Source organism: Mauremys reevesii, linkage group 4, assembly GCF_016161935.1.
Source record: "Mauremys reevesii isolate NIE-2019 linkage group 4, ASM1616193v1, whole genome shotgun sequence".
Classification (NCBI taxonomy): Eukaryota; Metazoa; Chordata; order Testudines; family Geoemydidae; genus Mauremys; species Mauremys reevesii.
In genome coordinates, this window is record NC_052626.1 from 118,003,477 (window position 1) to 118,024,924 (window position 21,448).

Consider the following 21,448-nt stretch of genomic DNA (forward strand, 5'->3'; position numbering starts at 1 on the left):
GATCCCTTAGTCGCTGAAGGATGCCGCTCAAGACCCAAGTGACTCTCAGCAGGACTGGGGATCTTGCAAACAGGTGCTATTTTTGGTTAGATTGGTAACTCCCATGTACCTCTATGAGAAAAGGGGGTATGGTTTAGAAGTTCCTTTGCAAAGTCTGGGCATTCTATGCTTTAGCTGTCACATAGTCCCCAAAGAGTTAAACTGTTAACTCAGGAACTCAGATGGGTGGAGCTCTGTGGAGAGCATGCTTATGCTCCTGGGGAGGCATGGGGAGTCAGCACTGGCCAAGGGCAGTTGGGCCGCAGGGCCTCATATCCCAAGGAGGAGTCTAGACAGGAGAGGCCAGATTAAGAGAGAGTATCTGGAAGTTTCTCAGATCCAGCAGGTTTGGTCCAATATAGCACCCTAGTGTCTAACCACAAAGGGGAGCTCAGCTAGGGCTGTAGCACATACCTAGCCATTACTTTGGCTCTTCCTCATCACTTAATCTTTCCTGGAGGTTTGCCACAGTCTTTACCCTGAACTGTCGGCCCATACTTTCAAAAGGACCTTCACCCAGCATCTAAATTTACAACTGTGATTTTGTGTGCAATTGGTCTGCATGTGTGAATGTGGTCATTAGACATATAACTCCCTGACTGGAGAATGTGCTTGAAAGCAGAGTCTGGTTTGGAGAACATGGTCTCCCTTCTTCTGTCCTGACCACTGATTAAAAGCTCTTCTTTTCCAGAGGTAAATGCTTCCACCTCTGGCAAACTATGAAGGGCAGGCTTCTGGGGTGCGAGATTATTCCCCTCCATCTCTTGCACAGTCTGCACTAGAGATCTCTTTCATCAGTGACTGAACCAATGGGACTTCAAGTACCAATGATGCACAATCTCTACACTAGCTGTATTGTTTTAAATGCAGTTTTCACCTGTACCAATCCTAGCACTGTACTGCAGCATTATAACTGCATTGCCTTCTGGGTACCTATCCCACAGTTCCCTGAACTAGTGGCATGTGGGAAATGCAAAAGGCCTTAAAGGAGAAGAGGGAAAGTTCCCATAAGTCCAAGGGAACTGGTAAGATTTCCCAGACCTTTTGTCAAGATGGAGAGGCCAGCATAAAAGTTGAGTTCTTATTCCTTGCTCAGCAAGAAAGGTTTGTGCTGGAGCTTTTCAAAAGTAGGTACAAGATCTCTGAGGTGGCTAGAAAGACAGTGTAGGTTGTTTGGACAGGACCTACAGTGCACAAGACCAGCACTAATAGACTCCTTGTTGCAAAGGTCATTTCCCAATCCCACTATAACCATCTCTGTCCAAGTAGTCCAGGGTGATATCCACTTGGCGACACTCCACTTGTGTGTCTAGACAATGACCACAGTTTTCCACAGACTGAGGGGGACAAGTTTTCCTTGAGGCCTGGGCCAGGCAGCCATGACTACAAAACTTCAGAATGAGGATAAAGACTTTTCTTCCCTCTCTGTGGGGAGCTGCCCCCAATCTTGCAACACTGGATCACAAAGATGGGAGCTCCTATCCCCATGCAGACGAGACTAGTGTTTGCTAGAGCTGACAGAAGAACAGAACTTCCATCTCACAGAATATTTTGATTATTTTACATTTGTTCTCACCCTGAATCAGGCCACTGAAACTTATCACATAAAGAAAAGTACAAAAAAAACCCTGATTCAGAAATGTCAAAACAAAAAATGTTGACATTCCTCAATCAGAATGTTTCATTTTGGGTTATTTAGATATTAAACTCTGTCTACTTGAGCCACTACAGTGCCTCATGGGAGTTGTAGTTTGGGTGCCTCATGCCCCATTCTTCTCTATGGGCTGGGCTCCCTGACTGCACTACATCTCCCATGATGCACCACCGTTTCCTCTCTGGCTGAGCCACTGTGATGTATCTGGGATGTGCAAGCATCCAGACTACAACTCCACTGAGACACCATGACAGCTCCGGTGGACACAACGTAAAAATGACCCAAACGAATATGTTTAGATTCAGAGCGATCTGACCAGAAACAAAACATTTGTTTTTTCCAACTGTATCTTCCATCCAGCAACTGACCTGTGAAAACTGGCTATGTTGGATAGTTACTGTCAGTTGGGCACCAGTTATGGGCTCGGAAGTTCCCAGGAAATGCTATGGCATTTGCAAGGCATTATATCCAGTATTGCAGGGGCACGTAACCAGGCTGGCCAATTGTGCCAGTCTATAGGGGGATTTCAAAGGTGCCAAGTGCCTGATCCTTTGGTATTTCTCACTAATCCCCGTGTGGCTCAGTAACAACATCCCCAGGTTAATTACACTCTGTCTAACAAAGCCTTCCCTTTAATCTCTAATTTACAAATAGGACAAATAAGAGCATCCCGGTGGCCTTCTCCAGACCATCCACTACTTTACAGTGCTCTGTATCTTCTCGACCCATCTCCTCTCCAGGGAAAGAACATATACAACCGCACATTTCTTTCAGTACTATTCTCTGCACCTTTCCTGTGTCTTTTTTTCTGAGATGAGGAGATTAAAATTGCAAGCTGTAATTAGTGCAGATGTACCACTGACTTATAGAATGCCCTCAGAGTTTTTCAATATCGTTCTCTATTCCCTTCTAATGCAGCCAAAAATCTTTTCTGATTTTTGGCCACCACTGTGCATTGACGTCTTTGCTGAGCTGTCCTCAATAACTCCTAGATCTTTTCCTGAGAGGTTATAGCTAATTTAGAGCCCATCGGTGTGTGCAAGTAATTGAAATTGTTCATTGCAATGTGTATTAGCTTGCCCTTATCTTTGATGACTTTCATCTGCCATTGGTAACAATTCCCTCATTCTGTCCGATCCTTCAGGAGTTCCTCACAAATGCTCCATAGTTTTGACTCACCTAATTATTACTGTGTCCTCTGCAAAATTTGCCACCTTACTATTCACCTCTCCAGAAGGCCATTAATAAATACAGTGAATACCAGATCTAGTGCATGAATCTGCTCCCACTGAAGTCAATACGAAAGCTTCTGCTGACTTCACTGGGAGCCAGGATTAAGCCATTAGGCCAGATCTGTGGGGAACTATGTACAGCAGTGATTTTCAACCCAGGGTCCGTGGACTCCTGGGAGTCTGCAGACTATGTCTAGGATTTCCAAAGGTGTCCACACCTCCAATTGTAATTTTTTAGGGGTCTGCAAATGAAAAAAGGTTGAAAACCACTGATCTACAGTATTAAACTTTTCACACTGAGAATTGGTCACTGTCTCCTACCTCAGTTTGTAAGCCATGACAAGACTTCACAGGGACACTTAATTTGACACTGAGTCACTGTATTTAGCAGTAGTTTTATGCACTCCATCTGCCCATAAGAGACCTCCTGCCAATTCTGGTGGTTTTGCATTTTCCTATTTTTAAGATCTCTCTCTTTCTCAATCCCTTGCTGCTGTTTGAAAGGCTCTCACAAACAACAGGGAAAACTGAAGTAAGTGTTAATGAAGAAGAAACAGGGAAGCTGCCTATACACAAAGTTCCATGAAATGCAGAAAGTAAACACAGTAAAAAAGATTTTTTTCTCTAATCTTCATTTACAGGAATCTTAGGTGCTACATGTAACAACAGCAGGTAAAAACACTTCAGGCAGAAGTGTGATCTTAAAGTTGACAGTGTCCCTAGGAACTACTACATTTCCACATACATAACCTTTTGTGAGGGAATTTCTTCAAAGGCTTTTTCAAAAGTCTAAATGAACTATATCAAGTGTTTCCACCTTAACTACTGTTCAATTAACCCCTGCAAAGAATCCCAGCAGCTCAGATAGAAATGATTTCCCCCTGCTCAAGCTGTGCTGGGTTCTCCCTCTCATATTGTACTCATCTAGATGCTACGTTATGTCATGGAACTGAGGGATGGCTCACCCACACCCAGGGTAAGAGACTCTGGGCAACAATTGGACATCGCCATAGTGACCCTCAGATGGGACACAGCTGTATTAAATAATACTGTAAGAGGATGCCCCCTTTTATTAATCCTGGTCCCATGACTATAATTTCCAGGATCAGACAGGTAAAATGCTATCCAACTTTAAGAAACCTGGAGACCTGCCTCTCTGGACACGGATATAGCAGTTATATCTAGTCCTTCCTGTGCCATACAGGGATTGGGCTCTGGGTGATCACCTTCCAAATCCATCTAGATTCTCTAAGCATTCGTATTCCTGACGATCAGCCAGTCTACTTTAGAAAACTTGTAACTCAAAGGAGGATAAGGAGACCCACTATACTGCAAGCCTTTGCACCCACCTATTCTGAGAGCCATTCAGTTTGTTGCTCCTACAGGGACATTTCCACTGTTCTCTCCCACTGCACTTAGTGCCCTTAAATCCCAACCAGGTGAGAGTGCCCCCTGCTGAAACCAGTGATACACTTCCATTGTCAGTCTTGGGGATTCTCACAGTGCTATACTCAGAAAAGCCCAGGACAAGGCTGGCTGGGCCTGGAATTTGCCCTCGGATGCAGAGCTATTTGTTACTTACTGACTGGGAGTCCTTTGTCCGTGTGCAGCAAAGAAAAACTTTGAGCCGGCGAGTCCAGCTGCTGGCCTGTCCCTCCTCAAGGCGATGCCTGCATCAGGGAAACAAAGAATGCATATGGACAAAGGAAAAGCAGTAGCATAGCAGAGGGGTAGGAGTGAAGACGAGGGCAACAAGAACACAGAGAGACAAGCACTAGGACCTGGTGTACAAACCCTGCAGACTATGTGCTGTCAAGGATAATATACATACAGAGCCTAATTATCATTTCCACTAAGGCCCCTATACATTGCTCTGGCAGCAGTACAAAGGGGACTTAGTGGATGAGAGTCTGGCCCATGCTGTATATAGACAAACATACACAGGGCAGGAGAGATGGTTTATGAGACAGTATTCCACATATGACTGATTGACAGCTAGTAGAGTGTGTTGGAAGGGAGGTGGAGACATTCGTGAAAGTTCTGACTTGTCTGGCCAGTGCTAAGGCTCAGTGCTCACATACATGATGTCCTTTTCTGATTTCGATGGTTGTAATGAGGACATTAATGTTCCATGGTCTGCTAGAAGCAGGATGTCCAAGGACGTCTCATTCTTTGGAGCTTGGAGGGGCACCTAGAGGTAATTGTTTGCAAGTGAGGTGCCTTCCCTTGGATTTACTGCTATTCACAAGGAGAGAAATTTACCTCTATGGGACAAACTGACTCCTTGCAAATTGGATTTTACAATACGCCACAGTGGAGCTCAGGTCAAGCCCAGATGCTACTGGGCTTGGGGAACTACATTTTGTGACCAGTTCCTTCCCTGTTTTTGACTGAGGCACATGCAAAGCAAAGAGGATTAGATCAAGCAAACTGAAATTCATCTCACTTTAAGGCTGGGGATGGTAGTGTCTTTGATTCTCTGCTGAAAGTCTTTTACTACAGGGATCAGCCCTTGGTATCCCCAATTGGACACTCGCTCTGTTGGTGCCAGCACAGATGAATTAAGGTTTAATGTGCTTCAGTGTGATTAGAAACAGGTCACTTCAACCCTGTTCTCCAGGCACAGGATCCTGCTGGGAAAAGCTCATGAGTACAGTGGGTTGCTTTTGGAGAAAGATTTTGGTAAGCAGAGTGCCTCCTACAGAAGCATGGGATCCAGTCAAGCAATTCAACATATAGTGCCTGAAAGGGGATATGTAAAGGTTTAAAAAGTAGCCCATAACTTGCAACTAAGATTCCAAAAGATGAACAAGAATATAGTTTTAAAATGGAGTGAGCACTGTACTGTAACTGAGCTAGAGAGAATCATAAGCTTCCTGAAATGCTAAGGAACCCAGGTGACAGAATTTTTACTTCCTCTGTCAGTGTTAAGAACTTCACAACTGCTCTAACAGGAGGAGCAGGGGGGCACAAACCAGTCTTTCGGGGCTGGACTTTCAAGTGTTTAGTCTTAGCCCAAAGGTGAATTTGTCAGGTAAGTCTGAATGTAGTGAGGTGGACGAGCCTCCCTCCTCCGGGGTGAGTGAGGGAGAGTTACACGCCCCTTGGAGGGCGGAGCCTAAGCCTCCCCACCCCCCTCGCCAGAAGGAGGGGGCGGGGCCGGAAGTATAAAAAGACCAGACCCACAGCCCATTCGGGGGGAAACCTGCAGAGGAGAAGGATGTCCCGCTGGTTCTGGAGCAGCTCAAGGTGGATCCTCTGCCTAGCTTGGTCCATGCCCCAGACATAGACAACGACTGGCCTGGCGTGCCCACTGCTGTTTACCCGGAGGAGCTGGACAACGCCTGGACGCCGGAGGTACCCACCCCAGGAGAGGCAGGAAGTGGCCCAGGAGCAGCTGACATAGGGCTGGCTGCAAAGCCCAGACCCCCAGCGTCACCATGTTGCAGCTGGATCCCCGCCGACCCAGGGGCAGCTGATTCAGCCCCTGCCAGGGCCCTGGGCTGGGACACAGTGGAGTAGGGAGGGCCTGCGTCCCCCTGCCCCTCCCCTTGGGTGGCTGACCCTCGTTCCTCTGCAAGGGGCTCTCACTCGGAAGAGAAGTGGCCCCAGCCCCCCTTGAGATTATTGTCTGCTGGCTGCCTGAGCCCTGCAAGCCCAGGCCCCAGCCTACCTGTAAGACTGAAGTGTTTGCTGGCTGCCTGAGCCCCGCCCAGGCTATAGCCAGCCCCTTGAGACTGTCAGGGGACTGGCTGCCTGAGCCCAGGCAAGCCCAGTACTCAGGTAAACAGAGACAAGACTGGAGACAGACTATCGCAGCCCTCCAGGGACCTCCCTCCTCCGGGGTGAGTGAGGGAACGTTACACTGAACATAATCAGTTGAACTATCTTTGATTTCTGTGAGGATTAAAATAGCCATGTAACACAACAGAGAGTCTAATAACAACAGCTGAGTAGCACAAAAAGGAAGCCACCAAAAATGAACTGTCCTAAATGTGACAAATAAATCCAAAGGAAATCTGTCATCTTGACAGGCTCTGTGATGGGTTAAGATGGTGGAAACCCAGCTCAAGTTTAGAATGCATTTACAAAGGTCACATTGACTCTTACATGTCACAGGCACTTGCCATTGAGGACTAAGGGCTTGATCCTGCAAGGCAGAGAGTGTCCTTAACTCCCTTTAACTGACAATGCCCAGCACCTTGCAGGATTAGGGCCAAGACCAGAAGATGATTTAAAAATAAACCTTTTGGGGGGCTAGTGTTATAATAATAAATACATCATAGCATTTTTTCCATATAACATTATATCCCAGCAGATCTCTAGTTACATACACCAATCACCGCTGAAATTCAGCCATCTCCGGGGTGGAAGGCTGTAGCCATCTCCGGGGTGGAAGCAGGTTCATAGCACACTGCATAACAATATGGGGAGGAGACATTTGGTCAAGGACACTGGGACAAAGCCAGACCCTGACTGACGGTGCCCTGGGGTCTTTAATATCCACAGAACAGTAAATGTTAAGATCTCAGGCAGAAGGAACCTTTCAGACTGCAGGGTGCTCAGTTTCTCTCTCTCTCTCTCTCTCTCTCAGGAAGAGGAAGACCTGAATCAAACCTGCTGGGATTTGGCATGTAGTCTTAGAGCTGGACCCTGACCTTCCCGGGATTGTCCTGATTTCAACAGAGCAAGCTTGAAGCATGAAAGATAGATTAACAGGGTACTGAAGAGCCCTGGAGATCCAGAACTGATGCAAGTGACATGTTGATTGGTAAGGAGGGATCTCCCCATTGAAAAAATCCGAACTCCTTAAAGGGTACATGAGTTTGCTGTATGGCTCTTTAATGGTCCAAGGGTCTTTCCCAAAACGTGAACAGCATCTGAACGATCCCTTTTCAAGCCAAAGTTGGAGCAAATGTTTGGCGCACCACCCCTCACTGTTTATTTTTTATTTGAAACACATTACTTGCAGGCTATTTTCAAATGGTCACACCTTTGCACATGCAAAAGGAAATAGCCTCAACTGGCAAAACCACATTCCTCATCAAGGGCTATATACATGTCCACACTGCAGGTGAAAACAAAGCCAGTTTGTGCTGTCCAGCATTTTAAAAAAATCCAAAGAATGTCTTACTGGGTGAAAAAAAACCCTTTCCTCTATTATGGGTTACTCATAAATGGCACAATGGGTTCTTAATTATAATGTCTAACTATCAACACAAAAGTAATTGCTTCTGGGCACAGACAAAACATACCAGAGGGGAATATTTCGACAAAAGACAAACAATGAGCAAAGAAAGGGGCTTGGAATGAAGATGCTGTTTCAACCTTAACTAGAGCATCAGTGTTGCAGCACTGTAGAAGGGCAAACAGCCATGCAAAAGGATGACCAGTATAGGATATTATGCACTGCAGCACCAGGGCTCACTGGGAACAGCAAAAACCCTGGCTTACATTGGGATCCAATCAGACCTCTCACTTCAGACACAAACACTGATGTACATGTGCTGCACAGCATGAATATACTGGAGCATCTGACCTGTGTTCCTTTGAAATGATGCTCAACAGAGAAATGCACTGATGCCTGCAGCAGAGAGCACCCTGAGGTAGGATGGGGAAGAGTCAAGAGTTGGACAGATCAATATGGGCTTCAGACCTCCTCTTTCTGGAGAACTGTGCCCTGCTTCCTTACCGCAGGTTGTACGTCCTCAGGTTACGCTGTCTCCTCTTTGTGGCTCGCAGTTTGACAAAAGTCCGTCCCGTTGGGTCAAAGACACACAGGACAGTGATGCAGACACTCAGAATGACGACCCAGTTGCAAACGACCATTCCTGCAGAGAGAGAAGAGGGGGAAAGTCGGGGATCTGTCCTGGAGCCACAGCAATGGCTCATCCACCCTAATCTCTTGTATGCATACCAGCTCATTTCTCCATTTCTGCAAAGAGAGCAAAGAAATGGCATTAACCATTTCACTCCTGCAAAGAACTCCTTTGGGAGGGTCTCTGATCACAGCTGGGTTCTCCAGCCTCAGGATTCTTGCTTGGAGGTTACCCACACAGAGGGAGACACCTAAATATCTGTTCAATATCTAGAAGGATTCCAGGGCATGTGCCAGGACACCAATAAGACTAGCTGAGATCCTGAAAAGAAATCTGGGTAACTAGTTAAGTCTCTGCTGAACAAATTGTAAAGGACAGAATTCTTCAGATTCACCCACCAGACCCAATGCTGGGAACTTGGATTCCTGTCCCTCTGGAGACAGCTCAAACATATGAATACAACGTCTGCTTTGTGCAGTGACATAGCCAGACAGCAAGCACTACATTCACAGTGACAGTACTTCAATCCGTTCCCAGGGGTACCTCCCCATGTATGGAGTAACTCCCTAGTCAGGGGCACCCCCTACATGCACAGAAGCACATGAATGCACTAACTGAGCACTACATTCAGGACACCCAAATACATACCCAAGGTGACACTCTTGGCAGTGAGGTCATTGCAGGAGGAGTAGTACTGTGTTAACCAAACGATGCCCACAATAGCATACACAAACTCGATCACCAGGATGGCTGAAACAATAGGAACACAGAGCGCAATAGCAGCAAATTTCTAACAGTTAAGCACTGCTTCTCCCCAGAAAGGTGGGCATCCTCCTAGCCCCAGCTCTGTCAATCCCACCTGTGTCACATAGCAGCAGCCTCATGCCAAGGGAGAAATCCCAGTTCCTAATGCTGAATGAACTCTAACCAGTGGCTGGTTCATGCCCCACTAGGATAGGCACTGCTCTCCAGCAGGAGAGCAGCACAAAATGGATTACCTTGCAGTTTTGGCCACAGTGCTTTAGGAGTTGATCCTCAAGGAATGATTACAGAGATCCACTAGCTCCTCAACAGCCCCTACCCCTGTGTTACACCCTGACTGTACGTACACAGAGCTGCAACACTGGCTTGATTCAGACACACAGTTATACCCCACCTAGCCTTTTCCCGCACCCCTACTCCAATTCACGGAGACTCTCCTACGTAATGTACCACCATGTAACCATGCATCTGCCTCCCCATGATACACTGCCTGCGTGATCTGTAAGGGAGAGGTTAATTCCCTTAGGCAAATTTAGGAGGGTTTGTATATGTGATTAATCCCACCTTGTACATTCTGGCAAATCTGGTCTGTATGGAAGGGAATTTTTCTATTTTAGGTACTCATACAGCCCCCATTACCACAGTCTCTGAGCACCTCACAATCTTCAGTGTATTTATCCTCACTACACCACTGTGGCACAGGGAAATGCTATTATCCCCATTTTACAGGTGGGGAACTGAGGCACAGAGAAGCTAACTGACTTGCCCAAGCTCACACAATAAGTCTGTGGTACAGCAGAGAACTGAAGCCAGGTCTTCCAAGTTCCAAACCAGCATCCTAGTCACTGGACCATCTAGCAGACTCAAAGCGTGCAGGGAAGGGGGGACAAAAGATGTTAAGACCCCAAGCCTGGTAGCCTCAGTACACAGATAATCCCTCCTGCATCTGACAGGTTCAGAAAGGGGCATACGGGGTGAGGTTAATTTCCCATGGGCTCTAGCAAACCCAGGAGGATATGTGTGTAACACGGGGTCTGTTCCCGACTAGCTTTGGCAGACTTGCGGGAACACGTGGAGTGCTTACCTCCCTTGGGCTCTGCCAGATTTGGGGTAGGGATTATACCCCTCAACTCTGCCAGCTCCAGGAGCAGATGATGCTCTGGCAGACTCAAGGTCTGTTCTAGTCACATGCTGCCACTTCTTTAAGGCCAGAACCCTCTGTCTTTCTTGACCACTTCGGGTACTACTTCCTTCACTAGTTGGTACATCTCAGCCATTGGAGTTGTTTCACTCAGCTGAGACACAGGCACCCGCCCAAGACATTGATCTGCTGTTTTTTTGATTAACTGCAGACCTGTCAAGCACTCACACTCCTGTCATCTCTAGGGCCCTGTCAACCATGGGCTTCCACCATCTTACTGAGCCTGATTTAAATACAGTTCCAGCAAACACTTTCTCATGCTGTTCGGCCAGCCAGTGGCATGTTTAAAAACTGTGCACTAGGCCTTGTGTACATTAGCTCTTTCCCCCACAAATTCCTACCATTGCTACCATCACATCAGCTCCATCTATGGGAGTGTTAGCATAGACAAGACTTCTGGGGGCTCAGAGCTGGCTGAATGGCATGTGCTTATCCTGCAGCCACAGGGGCCTTGATTACACCAGTGGTAACACCCACACTGCTAATACCAGAGGAACTGATGAAATTGTGGTAGCAACAGTGAGAAATTTTGGGAATTAAACACAGACAGGCCCAAGACTCAGTTTCAATATAGTTCCCTAACATGGCTAAAGTCCAGTGCTGACATGGTATTAAAGGGCTTGATGACTTCACAGGGAAACGGGAGGGGAGGGAAGAGATCTCTCACTTGGTTTTTCCTTTTTTCTGCCCCTTCCACTCAGCCTGGATTTAATACAGTGTGTCTCAAACTGCCAGACTCCGCTCCTTTACCTTGGGAGACTCCACAGTGTCTGGGAGTAATGGAGAGAGGAAGATTTGTTTGCTTTGCTTGTTAATGGTTTGCACTTAGCACTCAGCAAAGATGGAACTGCCTCCCATATGGAGAGAGCTTTTAAGAGAGGATGCTGGGCTTTTGATAAGTCCTAAGTGGAAAGAAGCCAGCAAAACAAGAACAGGCAACAGGCTGCCCTGCCCTCACATTTAAAAGGGACACAAATCCTTGTATATCCAAAAGATTTCCCCACCAGGCTCCTTATAAAAATACTTCCCCCAGGGAGAAGATGTGGTGGCCTAAATACATTTCCATACCTTGGGGGATGAATAGAAGGATAGAGTGAGAAACCCTGTGTTGGGATATCCCAACACCTGCACAAGAGACCAGTGTCTGTTCCCCTTTCTGGTATGACTCTGAGGAGCTCAGGATAGGTGTGACAGGAAGAAAGGTCTTAGGAGGAAAAGAGGTCTGTACACACATCTCAGGACTGAAGGGGAGGCATGTGGGCATTCAGTAAATATAGTTATCGCTATGGAGGTGGGTTATCTACAAGCACACTGCTAGATGGGTAAGTGTATTGAGAGGTGGCCTATAAGTGGTGTCTTAAAGTAGGTGGGTGAAGGCTAGGTGTACATGTGTGACAGGGAAGGGCACGTGTGTGCCTGGGGTGGGCATGCTCGTGTTGTACTGAGGCATATACTTGTGTTATTGGAAATCTTGTGGAGAAGGAGGAGGCAAAGGTGTAAATGTGTCACAAAGTGGGTGTACAATTGTATTGCAGGAAGAAGGATGAATGTATTTGTTGTAGGCATGGGGTGTACAAGGTGTCACAGTGAGGGGGAGTGAATGAAACATTTGCTGGGAGGGTGTTTTAGGTGGCAGGTGAAGGTATGTATGGGAGGGCAGGGGGTTGTGTACCCATTCCAGAAGAGCTCCATAGCTATTCATGTGCATGTCAGAGAAGAGTGGCTCTCTCTTAGGGTGTAGGGAGGAAAAGTCTTCTGAGAGTGACAGATAGCAGAGTGGAGGGTAAGTGGTTAGAAGGCCCTATGCTGCTGCCTCTTACCCAGTCTGACATAGAGCACATACTGCATCGAGTCCCGGGGCTCTGTGTACAGGATGCTGCCACGCATGCTGAGCCAGATGATTGCCACCTCTGCGATCATGCAGCTGAGCAGGATGCCCAGGTAGCCTCTGCCGTGGTCCACCAGGTTAAGGGAACAGGTCTCGTTGGGATTGTACGCCAGCCCGAAGAGCACCACGGAAAGGATCACAAACCTGCCATGCACAAGCCAACTATTTACCTGTGGCAACACCAAGCAAAGCAGCCCAGCATATGGTAATATTTCCTCAACTAGAGTCTCCTCACAGCCAGTTTTTTTATCCTTAGGACTAAAAGAAGGAACCCTAGATGGCCTGTACATTTTCTGCTAGTTCTCCCACTCACCTGCAGATCATCTATATATTAATTTGGTCCTGAATTCTCTTTCCCAGCTGCCAGGTGACATGCTGCCCAGATCTCACCACCTTGGTATCCTGCGTCTATTTGGCAGTTCTGAGATATCCCCTGGGATACACCAGAGGCATCACACTCAAATCACTGTCCTCTGGGCCCCTCTAAAGAAGCACACCCCAAAATTTCAATAGACCACTCAGAATAAAGGGTGGGGATGTCTCAGGGAGTTACAGGCACCAGGTTTCTAACAGAGGCTTCCCCTGTGAAAGTGGGTCAAGGGTTTTATATAGCACTGATCCAAGGAGCAGGGAAAGCAAGAGGGACCAGAAGTTCAGAACAATTTGGTACCAGTCATAAGTGTCCAATACAGCCTTCCTGCGCTATACAGGGGAACTGGAGAGAACTCCAGCCACTGGAGATGGGAGTAGCAAAAGGAAGTCATGAGTTGCTGTAAAGCAGCCTTCTCCTGAGCATCTGTGCTCTCCACTTACCAGGTGGTGTGAAGGAGGAAGAGGAAGATGGCTGGCAAAACGAGGTCATCGCTGCCCACAGACCAGCGACGGCGGAACACCACAATCCCTGGCATGGCTAGCGGGTCTGAGGAGGCTCAGCAGGCAGGATGCTCATCTCCTGAAACAGAAACGTAGGAATGAAGGATGCAGGTCCCCTCCAGTCAGGGGCGGCAGGTTATATGGGCTCAAGGTGCTCGAGCACCAGGAATATTCAAGGCTGAGGGCTGAGCTCCACCAATATTTGGAGCTGGGTTTCTCCCCTGGCCCTGCCTGAAGCGGGCCCTCCCCAGCCTCGGAGCTTCCCTGCCTGAAAGAAATAGCCGGTGCCTCTCTCCCTTGCTTCTGCTGCTTCTGCCTAAGGCTATAGAGATCAGCCGCCGGCAGCCTCTTGGAGCACCGGGGGAGGGGAAGAGGGAGAGAGGAGGCGGCGGGGGAGGCACACACGTGCTTGGGAGCTCTCTCCCCCGCCCACCGGCACCCACATGGAGGAGACGCCAAGGGGACTTCCAGCCAGGAGATGGACATCTGAGGTGGACCTCACTGACCTGAGCAGCTGCTGGGGCTTCGGTGAGGTTTGACCCTGTGATCCACCCCCTCCCCCGCAGCCCCCACTCCTGCCCAATGCTGGGCAAGGGGCAGCCCCATCCCCAGTGAGACAAAGGTGAGGGGCAGCAGGCTGCAGCAGGGGAGGAAGGAAGCCACATGTGCTGGCAGTTCCTCCCCCCCCCCCGTCCCCAGCACCCACCCACCACAGGGGAGATGGAGGAGAGGAGCTTCCTAGACCTGAGCAGCTGGGGCTTGGGTAAATTTTGTGACACCCTACCCCCCACCCCAGCCACCACCCTGCAGTCCCCACTCCTGCCCCATGCTGGGCAAGGGGTAGTCCCATCCCCCATCCCCAGTGAGGCTATGGTGAGGGGCAGTAGCAGGGGAGGCCACACGTGATGGCAACCCCCCAACCCCGGTACCCACCATAGGGGAGGCGAGTGGGCTATCTGGACCTGAGAGAGTCCCTAGGAGCATGTGCAGTGACCGTGGTGCAGAGTGAGTGTGCTGCCGGGGGTGGGGGGAAGAAGGGGGAGAAGAGGAGTCCCTCCCCTGGAGCTTGCTGCTGCCAGTAAGGGGGGGGGAAAGTCCTCTCTGGCCCTAGCCCTGGGGCAGCCTGTCTGCATCCCAAGTTCCTTATCCCCAGCCCTGCCCCACCCCAGAGCCTGTGCCCCCAGCACCCCAACCCTGAGCACCCTCCTACACTGTGAACCCCTCATCCCCAGCCCCATCCCAGAGCCCTCACTTGAGGAGGAAAACATGCAACTTAAATTTGGTGGTCAGTTTGGAGTATCATTGTGTTTAGCACAATACTTGATTATTTTACACCCTTTAAAGTATACAGGTGTTACAAAGTGGGAATGTTCTTAATGTTTTCTCTGAATACTGTGTGGGTGCCTCAGTTTCCCCTATGCATTTCTCAAGGATCTAGATGGTGGGATAAGGGTGTGCGATTGTTGTAGAGCCCTAGAGGGCCAGTGTGATGCTGTCTGCACAGAGAATGGCCGAAACCCTGTCTCCGGGCAACTGATGGCCTGGGCCGCTCTCCTGCAAGGTGCCAACTGAAGGTGTTGGAGAACAAAGAGATCAGGTGGCCTCCTAATGCCTGGAAAAGAGACAAAGGCCAGAGGAGAGAGTGTCAGTACCTGTGAGGACTTCTGGGAAGCGCATGGTGTGGAAGGGGATGCTGGGATGCTTTGGAACTATTCCATACAAAGCCAGTCAGGACTCTGGGGGAGCCTCCTCTCTATGGGCATACTGTCTCCAGGGCAAGAAGCTTACACCTTCCTGGGTCTGACCTCGGAGCATTCAGCATGCCCTTCCACACTGTGCGCTTTCCACAGAGAGTGTGCCCAGGCAGGTCCTGGGGCAACCAGAGGTCCCTGCACCCCAACTCTGCAGTCAGACATGACTCTCAGCCAGCCGGTAAAACAGAAGGTTTACTAGACGACAGGATCACAGTCTAAAACAGAGCTTGTAGTTACAGAAAACAGGACCCCTCAGTCAGGTCCATCTTGGAGGGTGGGGAGCCCAGACCCAAGTTCTGGGCCTCTCCCCATTTCCCCAGCCAGCTCCAAACTGACACTCCCTCCTCTAGCCTTTGTGTCTCTTCTGGACAAGGAGGCCACCTGATCTCTTTGTCCCCAACACCTTCAGTTGGCACCTTGCAGGGGAAACTGAGGCACCCACACAGTATTCAGAGAAAACATTAAAAACATTCCCACTTTGTCACAACAGGTGCAAGAAAATATAATACTGTATATTGAAGCAGGCAAGTGCTGCTTTTGACTTTCCACTTTTAATTGACCCTTGTAATCTTGTGGTGCCAACGCGTTGTAGCTTCATTTTATATCAGCTTACAGGGCGGGAGTGGGGGTGGGACCACCATTTTGGGCACCACCAAAAATTATACAAACCTGCCGCCTATGCCTCCAGTTCCTCAATGCACCCCGTGCTTACTTAAAATCCCCTCCATCCACCACACACAAAGGAGGGGGTCCTGTCTGAGAGTCCTCTCCATCCCACTCCCATGACAGCATCAGATCTCCTCCCTTCATCACCAGCAGGCAAAGAGGGGTGGGCATACCAAACTCAAGGTGGGGAGGTGGGGAAAGAGAAAGGCAGTCAAAGATCGTGGGAAGCATTAGCTTAAACAGGTATATAGCTCATGCTGAATGTAATTAACACTCACCCGAACACCAGCTTACACGATTAGTTGGAATCCTGTTACAGAGCTCTGTGTTTGTAAGTGATCCCAGCTGGGCACCTACGACAGGTTGTGCCAGCCTAAGCTCTGTACAGCTCTCTATTACTGTGTTCTCCCACACATCTGCCACCAGGTTCTTCTCTCAAAAGCCTCCTCACAACACCTTCCTCTCAGCCGGCCAGGTGCTCCAAAGCATCCATTAACACTTGGCCCTCACACACCACTGGGAGAGCTGTACATCTCCTTCCCATCTCTTGGGGGTGTGCACCCTACAGCCTCCATGGTGTGCCAAAGCTAAGGAAGCAGCATCCAAGGAGATCTCAGTCTTGACTGCAGACTGTTTAGAAGCCCCCATTTGCTCTGCCCTCACTTTGCCTCCTGTATGCATTAAATCATTGGAGATTTAATTGCTTCTCTCCCTTTCTCTCTCTTTTATGTATTAGTTTTTCAACCTGATGATCCTTAATTAGCACTGGCAACTGAAGTCAGAGGCTATACAAAGCTCCCCTGCATACGCAGCTCTGCACCTCAATCCTGCTCTGCAGCAATTCCCCCACTACTCTAGTCCAAGGTTCCCCCTTACGCAGCCCTGCCAAAGCACCTCAATCCTGTACTGGAGCACCCCCTGCTATATCAGTCTGAAGATGCACCTCAATAGCAACCTGCGACCTCTGCATGGCTTCATTAATGTATTTCTATCCGGACCTGCAGCGTCTCAGGCTATTCCACTTCTAGCTTCCACCAGCAACCCACTGTGCTCTGCCAGTGTACATCCAGGGTGAGGTTACAGAATCCCCTGGAATTCCAGTCTCTCCTTCACCCTCAGCTTTGTCAATGCACTTCAAGGCTGACCTGCAGCTTCCTATGCTATTACAGAGTCTGGGCCACCATGCAGCTCTGCCCTTGCACCTCAACCGTAATCCGCAGCACGCCCTGCTATTCTAATCCTACTCCTTCACACCCAGACACTGCTGACAATGCATCTCAATCCCAAATTACAGCAACTGTGCTAGTCCAGTGCGGTCCCTATGAAGTACTGACAAGCAAGTCAAGCGTCCAGAGGCAAAAATAAAAACATATCATTTCTATTACTTGTGATATAATCAGGATTTGCATCAGGATTTCAGAGGGGACAAACTACTACACTAATCTGCCATGTCCCAGTCCTAACTCAAAACTGATCATAGCTCTTTCACATTAGATCTCAAAATCCAATTCAAATACTCTGGATAAAATGACTTGATGAGTGATCACATTTAAATTAACTAGAACCTTCAAACCACAAAAACATTTGCAGTTTATGACAGGCCCCACGAGCTGCCCTAGCAGCACCACACAGCTACATTATTAGAACGTCTGATGTTACAACAGGTCACATGATCTGGCATTTTGTACCTGTCAATTATGTTTCTGCTCTCTAATCTGCACACAAGAACTGCAGCTCATCCTAGAACTGGGCAGCATTTCTTGTCCCGTGTCCACTACCAACTGCTGTCACCCTGGTTGAGTTGGTTTTGCTCTCCTACACATGCTGTCACGCAGCAGCAAGTGACTACACACCCACCTCTAACACTTTTCAGGAAATTCCACAATTAACATGCTGATACACTTCCAGCGTGTTACTCACTTTGGTAAAGGCAACACTGTATTCCATGCTCAGCAGAACAAAAAACAATATGAAATAACTACACACCATTTGGATTCACACTCCCCTAGCGCACACTTGTCAAGCACACTTGGTACATTTCAAACTGCTCACTCCACTGGCCATATGGCAATACTTTCTAGCCTTATCATGAACAACCCCACCATCTACCACTGGCACATGGTGGTACTTTCCACCTTTGCCTTGAATATGTTACCCTAAATCAATGCACACAGCGATACTTTTCACCTTGCTCTTACACACTGTTGCTCCTTGCCCATGAACACAGTGGTACCTCCCAGCCTTTCCCTACCTGTAACTGCTCTTTTTCCATTCCCAGCATTCCCTGGCTTACTAATGTGCCCCATCAATGTATTTTCAATCATTTTTCTGCACCTAGCAGTACATGCAGTTGTACTTTGCAGACTTTCCTGCCTACTACCAGATTAAGCAGTGCTATCTTGCAGAAACAAGTGAGTCCTAGGGTAGGTTCCTGATGAAAAGCAACAGGTGGGCTTGGAATGGGGTATCCGGCCTTTCATTATTGAACATGATAAATACTGTGGGACTGATGCTGCTAGTCCTCTATTTTACAAAGACCCTACACATAATAATGTGGAAACCAGGGGTAGATGGAGTGCAATTAATTCCTAATGATCGTCTGTGTGAAATCTAAACCAGGAAGCCTGGGGCCCTACCCCCTGTGTTAGAAACAGCAAGAGAGAGGAGTGAGAGACGGCCTGTTACTATCATACCTGACTTACAGAAAGATAGAAATAGTGCTCTCAGGGGGAGGAGTCCTGGGATCTGGAACCCTGGGATGCAGCCAAAGAGTTATATTTGAGGAGGCCTGAAGACATGAACCTAGCAGGGGACTGGGGAGGGAGGAGAAGAGTCAGAGGACTAAGTGCAGAGGAGCCTTGGAACCTTAAAATAGTGGGTTAGAGACTGCTCCGAGTGCAAGGAGCCCCAGACTTTGCTCTCCGGTTACAGCATGCAAAAGCACTTACAACACAAGAAAGCCCAGGAGTCTGAAACCTGGGTCAGAGATTGAGAGAGCACTGAGTGTGAGAAGCCCTGGAACCCTGAGCCCGCCTAGGGGGAAACACATGCATGCACAAGTGCTCAGTGCAAGGAGCCCCAGGACCCCGACCCTTCAGGCCAGAGTGAGATCTATGGGAATCAGAAACGCTTACATGGCAAGTGGTCCAGCAGAAGCACATTCTTCTCTCCCGAGAGGGTGTTTCAGGGAAAGTGCGCGTCCATGGAGACAGACATCATGAGGGAAGGAGGAAACCACGAACTCTTCATGCAGCCATTGAAAATCCCAGTCAGGAGAGGAAAGGACAGCTTGATGACTGTCTGCCAAGGAAGCCAGGCATCATCTTCAGAGCACTTCCCTCCCTCCAAGACGGCAACCTCATTTATTCAACTGGGGCTGCTCGGAGCGAATGAGCTGGGGTCGTGACTTCCCCCCCCCCCTTTGCACCCCCTCTCGACACACTCTAGAAGGAAGTGACATCATCCCTGTTCTGAGGAGATTGTGTGTGAATTGTGGGAAGGATTGAAAGCGAGAGCATGAGATGCTGTCAGAGTCATGGGGAGAGAAACACACAGAGAGATGGAGAGAGGAGGGAGCTCTCAGCCAGCAAGTGCAGCAGCACACAGAAACCGCCTCCCCTCTGCCACAAGGAAACAGAAAAGACTAAGCTTGCTGCAGCGATCCTTTGGGAATGTCCTGGAACTTGGCTGCCTGCGGGAACCCCCCCTTCCCCTGCAGTGGATGGCATCAGAAACAGCGCTGCTGGAGGACAGCTCGGAAAGGCTCTGGGGCACTAGTCTATCGGCTGGCATTCGCTGAATGCAGAGGGGAGGAGGGGAATTGGACAGGACATGAAAGGGGCAGCCAGGAGGGGCCAACCTCCTGATCAGAGAAAGGAGGGACTGTTCAAAAGGAGCAGCCTCTCCCAGGCCTTTTCAGCCCTTAATTCCCTGTGACATGCTCTCTAGGGTATGGCAGGACATGGGGGAGGGGTAGAGAAAGCTCTGTCGGGTGAAGGCTTAGAGAAAAGAGCAAGAGAGACATGCTACAGCGAGACAAGATTCCAGCAGCTAAACCTAGATTTAGGTTAATCCACCATCCTCGCGTGTCTGACATTAACCACAGAAGAAGGTATACAAGTAAATACATGAGCTGAACACAGCCGCAATCTAAGGAAATAGGTTGACACATCTCCCATTAGACATGAAACACCATCTGCATCCATACAGCCCCTGACAAACCGACCCAAGAATCTCCCACTCCCCACTAGGCAAATACACAGAGGAATGAGCTGGCACGTTCACACCATCACATGCAGACACCCAAGGCACAACACCTATACCCACACAGTCTCTGATACACCAGCCCATAGTAATCCCTCATCTGAAACTCTTCCCCCCGCCCACCAATCCACACAGGCAATGGGCTCACTCTCACGTATACCACCTGTATAATCCTGAAACTGCCTACCTGCTATCAGCTCTCCACTCAACCCTCTGTCATCTGCCCTCTCCTGGGAAAAGGAAGGAGGAGGCTCTCAAGTGGCCAAACTCTGGGTCCCCTGTGGCACCAACAGTTTCTTAAGACTCAAACAGGTGTGCTGGAAAGAGAGAGTCTTGCTAGGGAATGTCGGTAGAGAGGCCCTGAGATTTAGTGAATCTGCTGTCCTGAGGCATTCGCCACCTCCATCCGTGCATGAGATAGTAGGCTGTGTGTTGCATGACACAGGCACTGAAAACCATCCCTTACCAACCTCATGCATGTGACACACTTGTAACCCCCCTGCTGTCAACCCATCTCCCCAACCCTAGCTCCAGGAGGGGCTCGCAAGCGTTTAACGGTAAAACCAAAAGAGAGAAAACAGTTGTGTTCTGAAATCTTCAGCCAGGCCTTCATTCCTCTGCCTGTGACTACATAAACTCCTTTTCCTTATGATCCCGGCTCCAGAAACTCTGGCATGTGTAAAATGCTGCTGCCATCTTCTCACACACACTAACAGATGAATGACCACATTCACCCCAAAATACTCCATCATTTCCCCACTCATTTCAAGATTAGGTTCAAAACTGCCCTCAGTGTTCTTAAAACCATCCCAGGACGTGCTGTAGGTGACTCAAAACCTTCTCTCTGCCTCCTCTCTTCATCTAGCCTTGGCCTCTTCTCTGTCCTGCCATGCAGTCTGACCACTATAGTTGTAAGAACCTTCTCTGTGGCATCTTATATCTCTTCACCTCTCAGATGGAATCCTACTGTCCCTTGCCTGTACATTTTTATTTCTCTCCCCTTTTGAAATTATTTAACTCTGTTAAATGTGTCGAGTTTGTTTGTATATTTCATACAGATGCCACAAAGATTGCATTGTACTGAAGAAAATAATTAAAAGTGTACCAGCAATAGAAAGCAGCCAAGCAAGTCTATCTCAGGTGCCCACAAGCCAATGAGCACACTTCACCACACTCTCGCTATACCCTGAGCATCCATTGGATTACAGCCTACTACCACACATCCCAACAAACCACATCACCACTGGACAGGTTTCCAACTCCACCAGAGTGTTCTCCTGGGACCTGCACTCCTCCT

The 21,448-nt window shown here is 48.7% G+C and overlaps 1 protein-coding gene across 7 annotated transcripts in view; it reads right to left on the reverse strand.

Moving 5' to 3' along the window:
- DAGLA (diacylglycerol lipase alpha) overlaps positions 1-21,448 on the reverse strand; it is a 110,027-nt gene that overhangs the window by 42,643 nt on the left and 45,936 nt on the right. For 5 of the 7 annotated variants that reach the window (XR_005597909.1, XR_005597908.1, XR_005597906.1 and 2 more), the window contains exons 1-7: positions 20,339-20,367; positions 19,023-19,131; positions 13,409-13,547; positions 12,528-12,739; positions 9,393-9,494; positions 8,618-8,756; positions 4,508-4,595 (exon numbers count right to left, since the gene is read on the reverse strand). Coding sequence is in view for 3 of the 7 variants with exons in the window: in XM_039536506.1 (XP_039392440.1) it covers positions 4,508-4,595; positions 8,618-8,756; positions 9,393-9,494; positions 12,528-12,739; positions 13,409-13,503 (636 nt within the window). In the remaining 4 variants the exon portion in view is untranslated. Of the gene's footprint in view, positions 1-4,507; positions 4,596-8,617; positions 8,757-9,392; positions 9,495-12,527; positions 12,740-13,408; positions 13,548-19,022; positions 19,152-20,338; positions 20,368-21,448 lie in introns of those variants that run through there. The other 2 variants (XM_039536507.1, XM_039536508.1) reach the window with 2 other exon arrangements.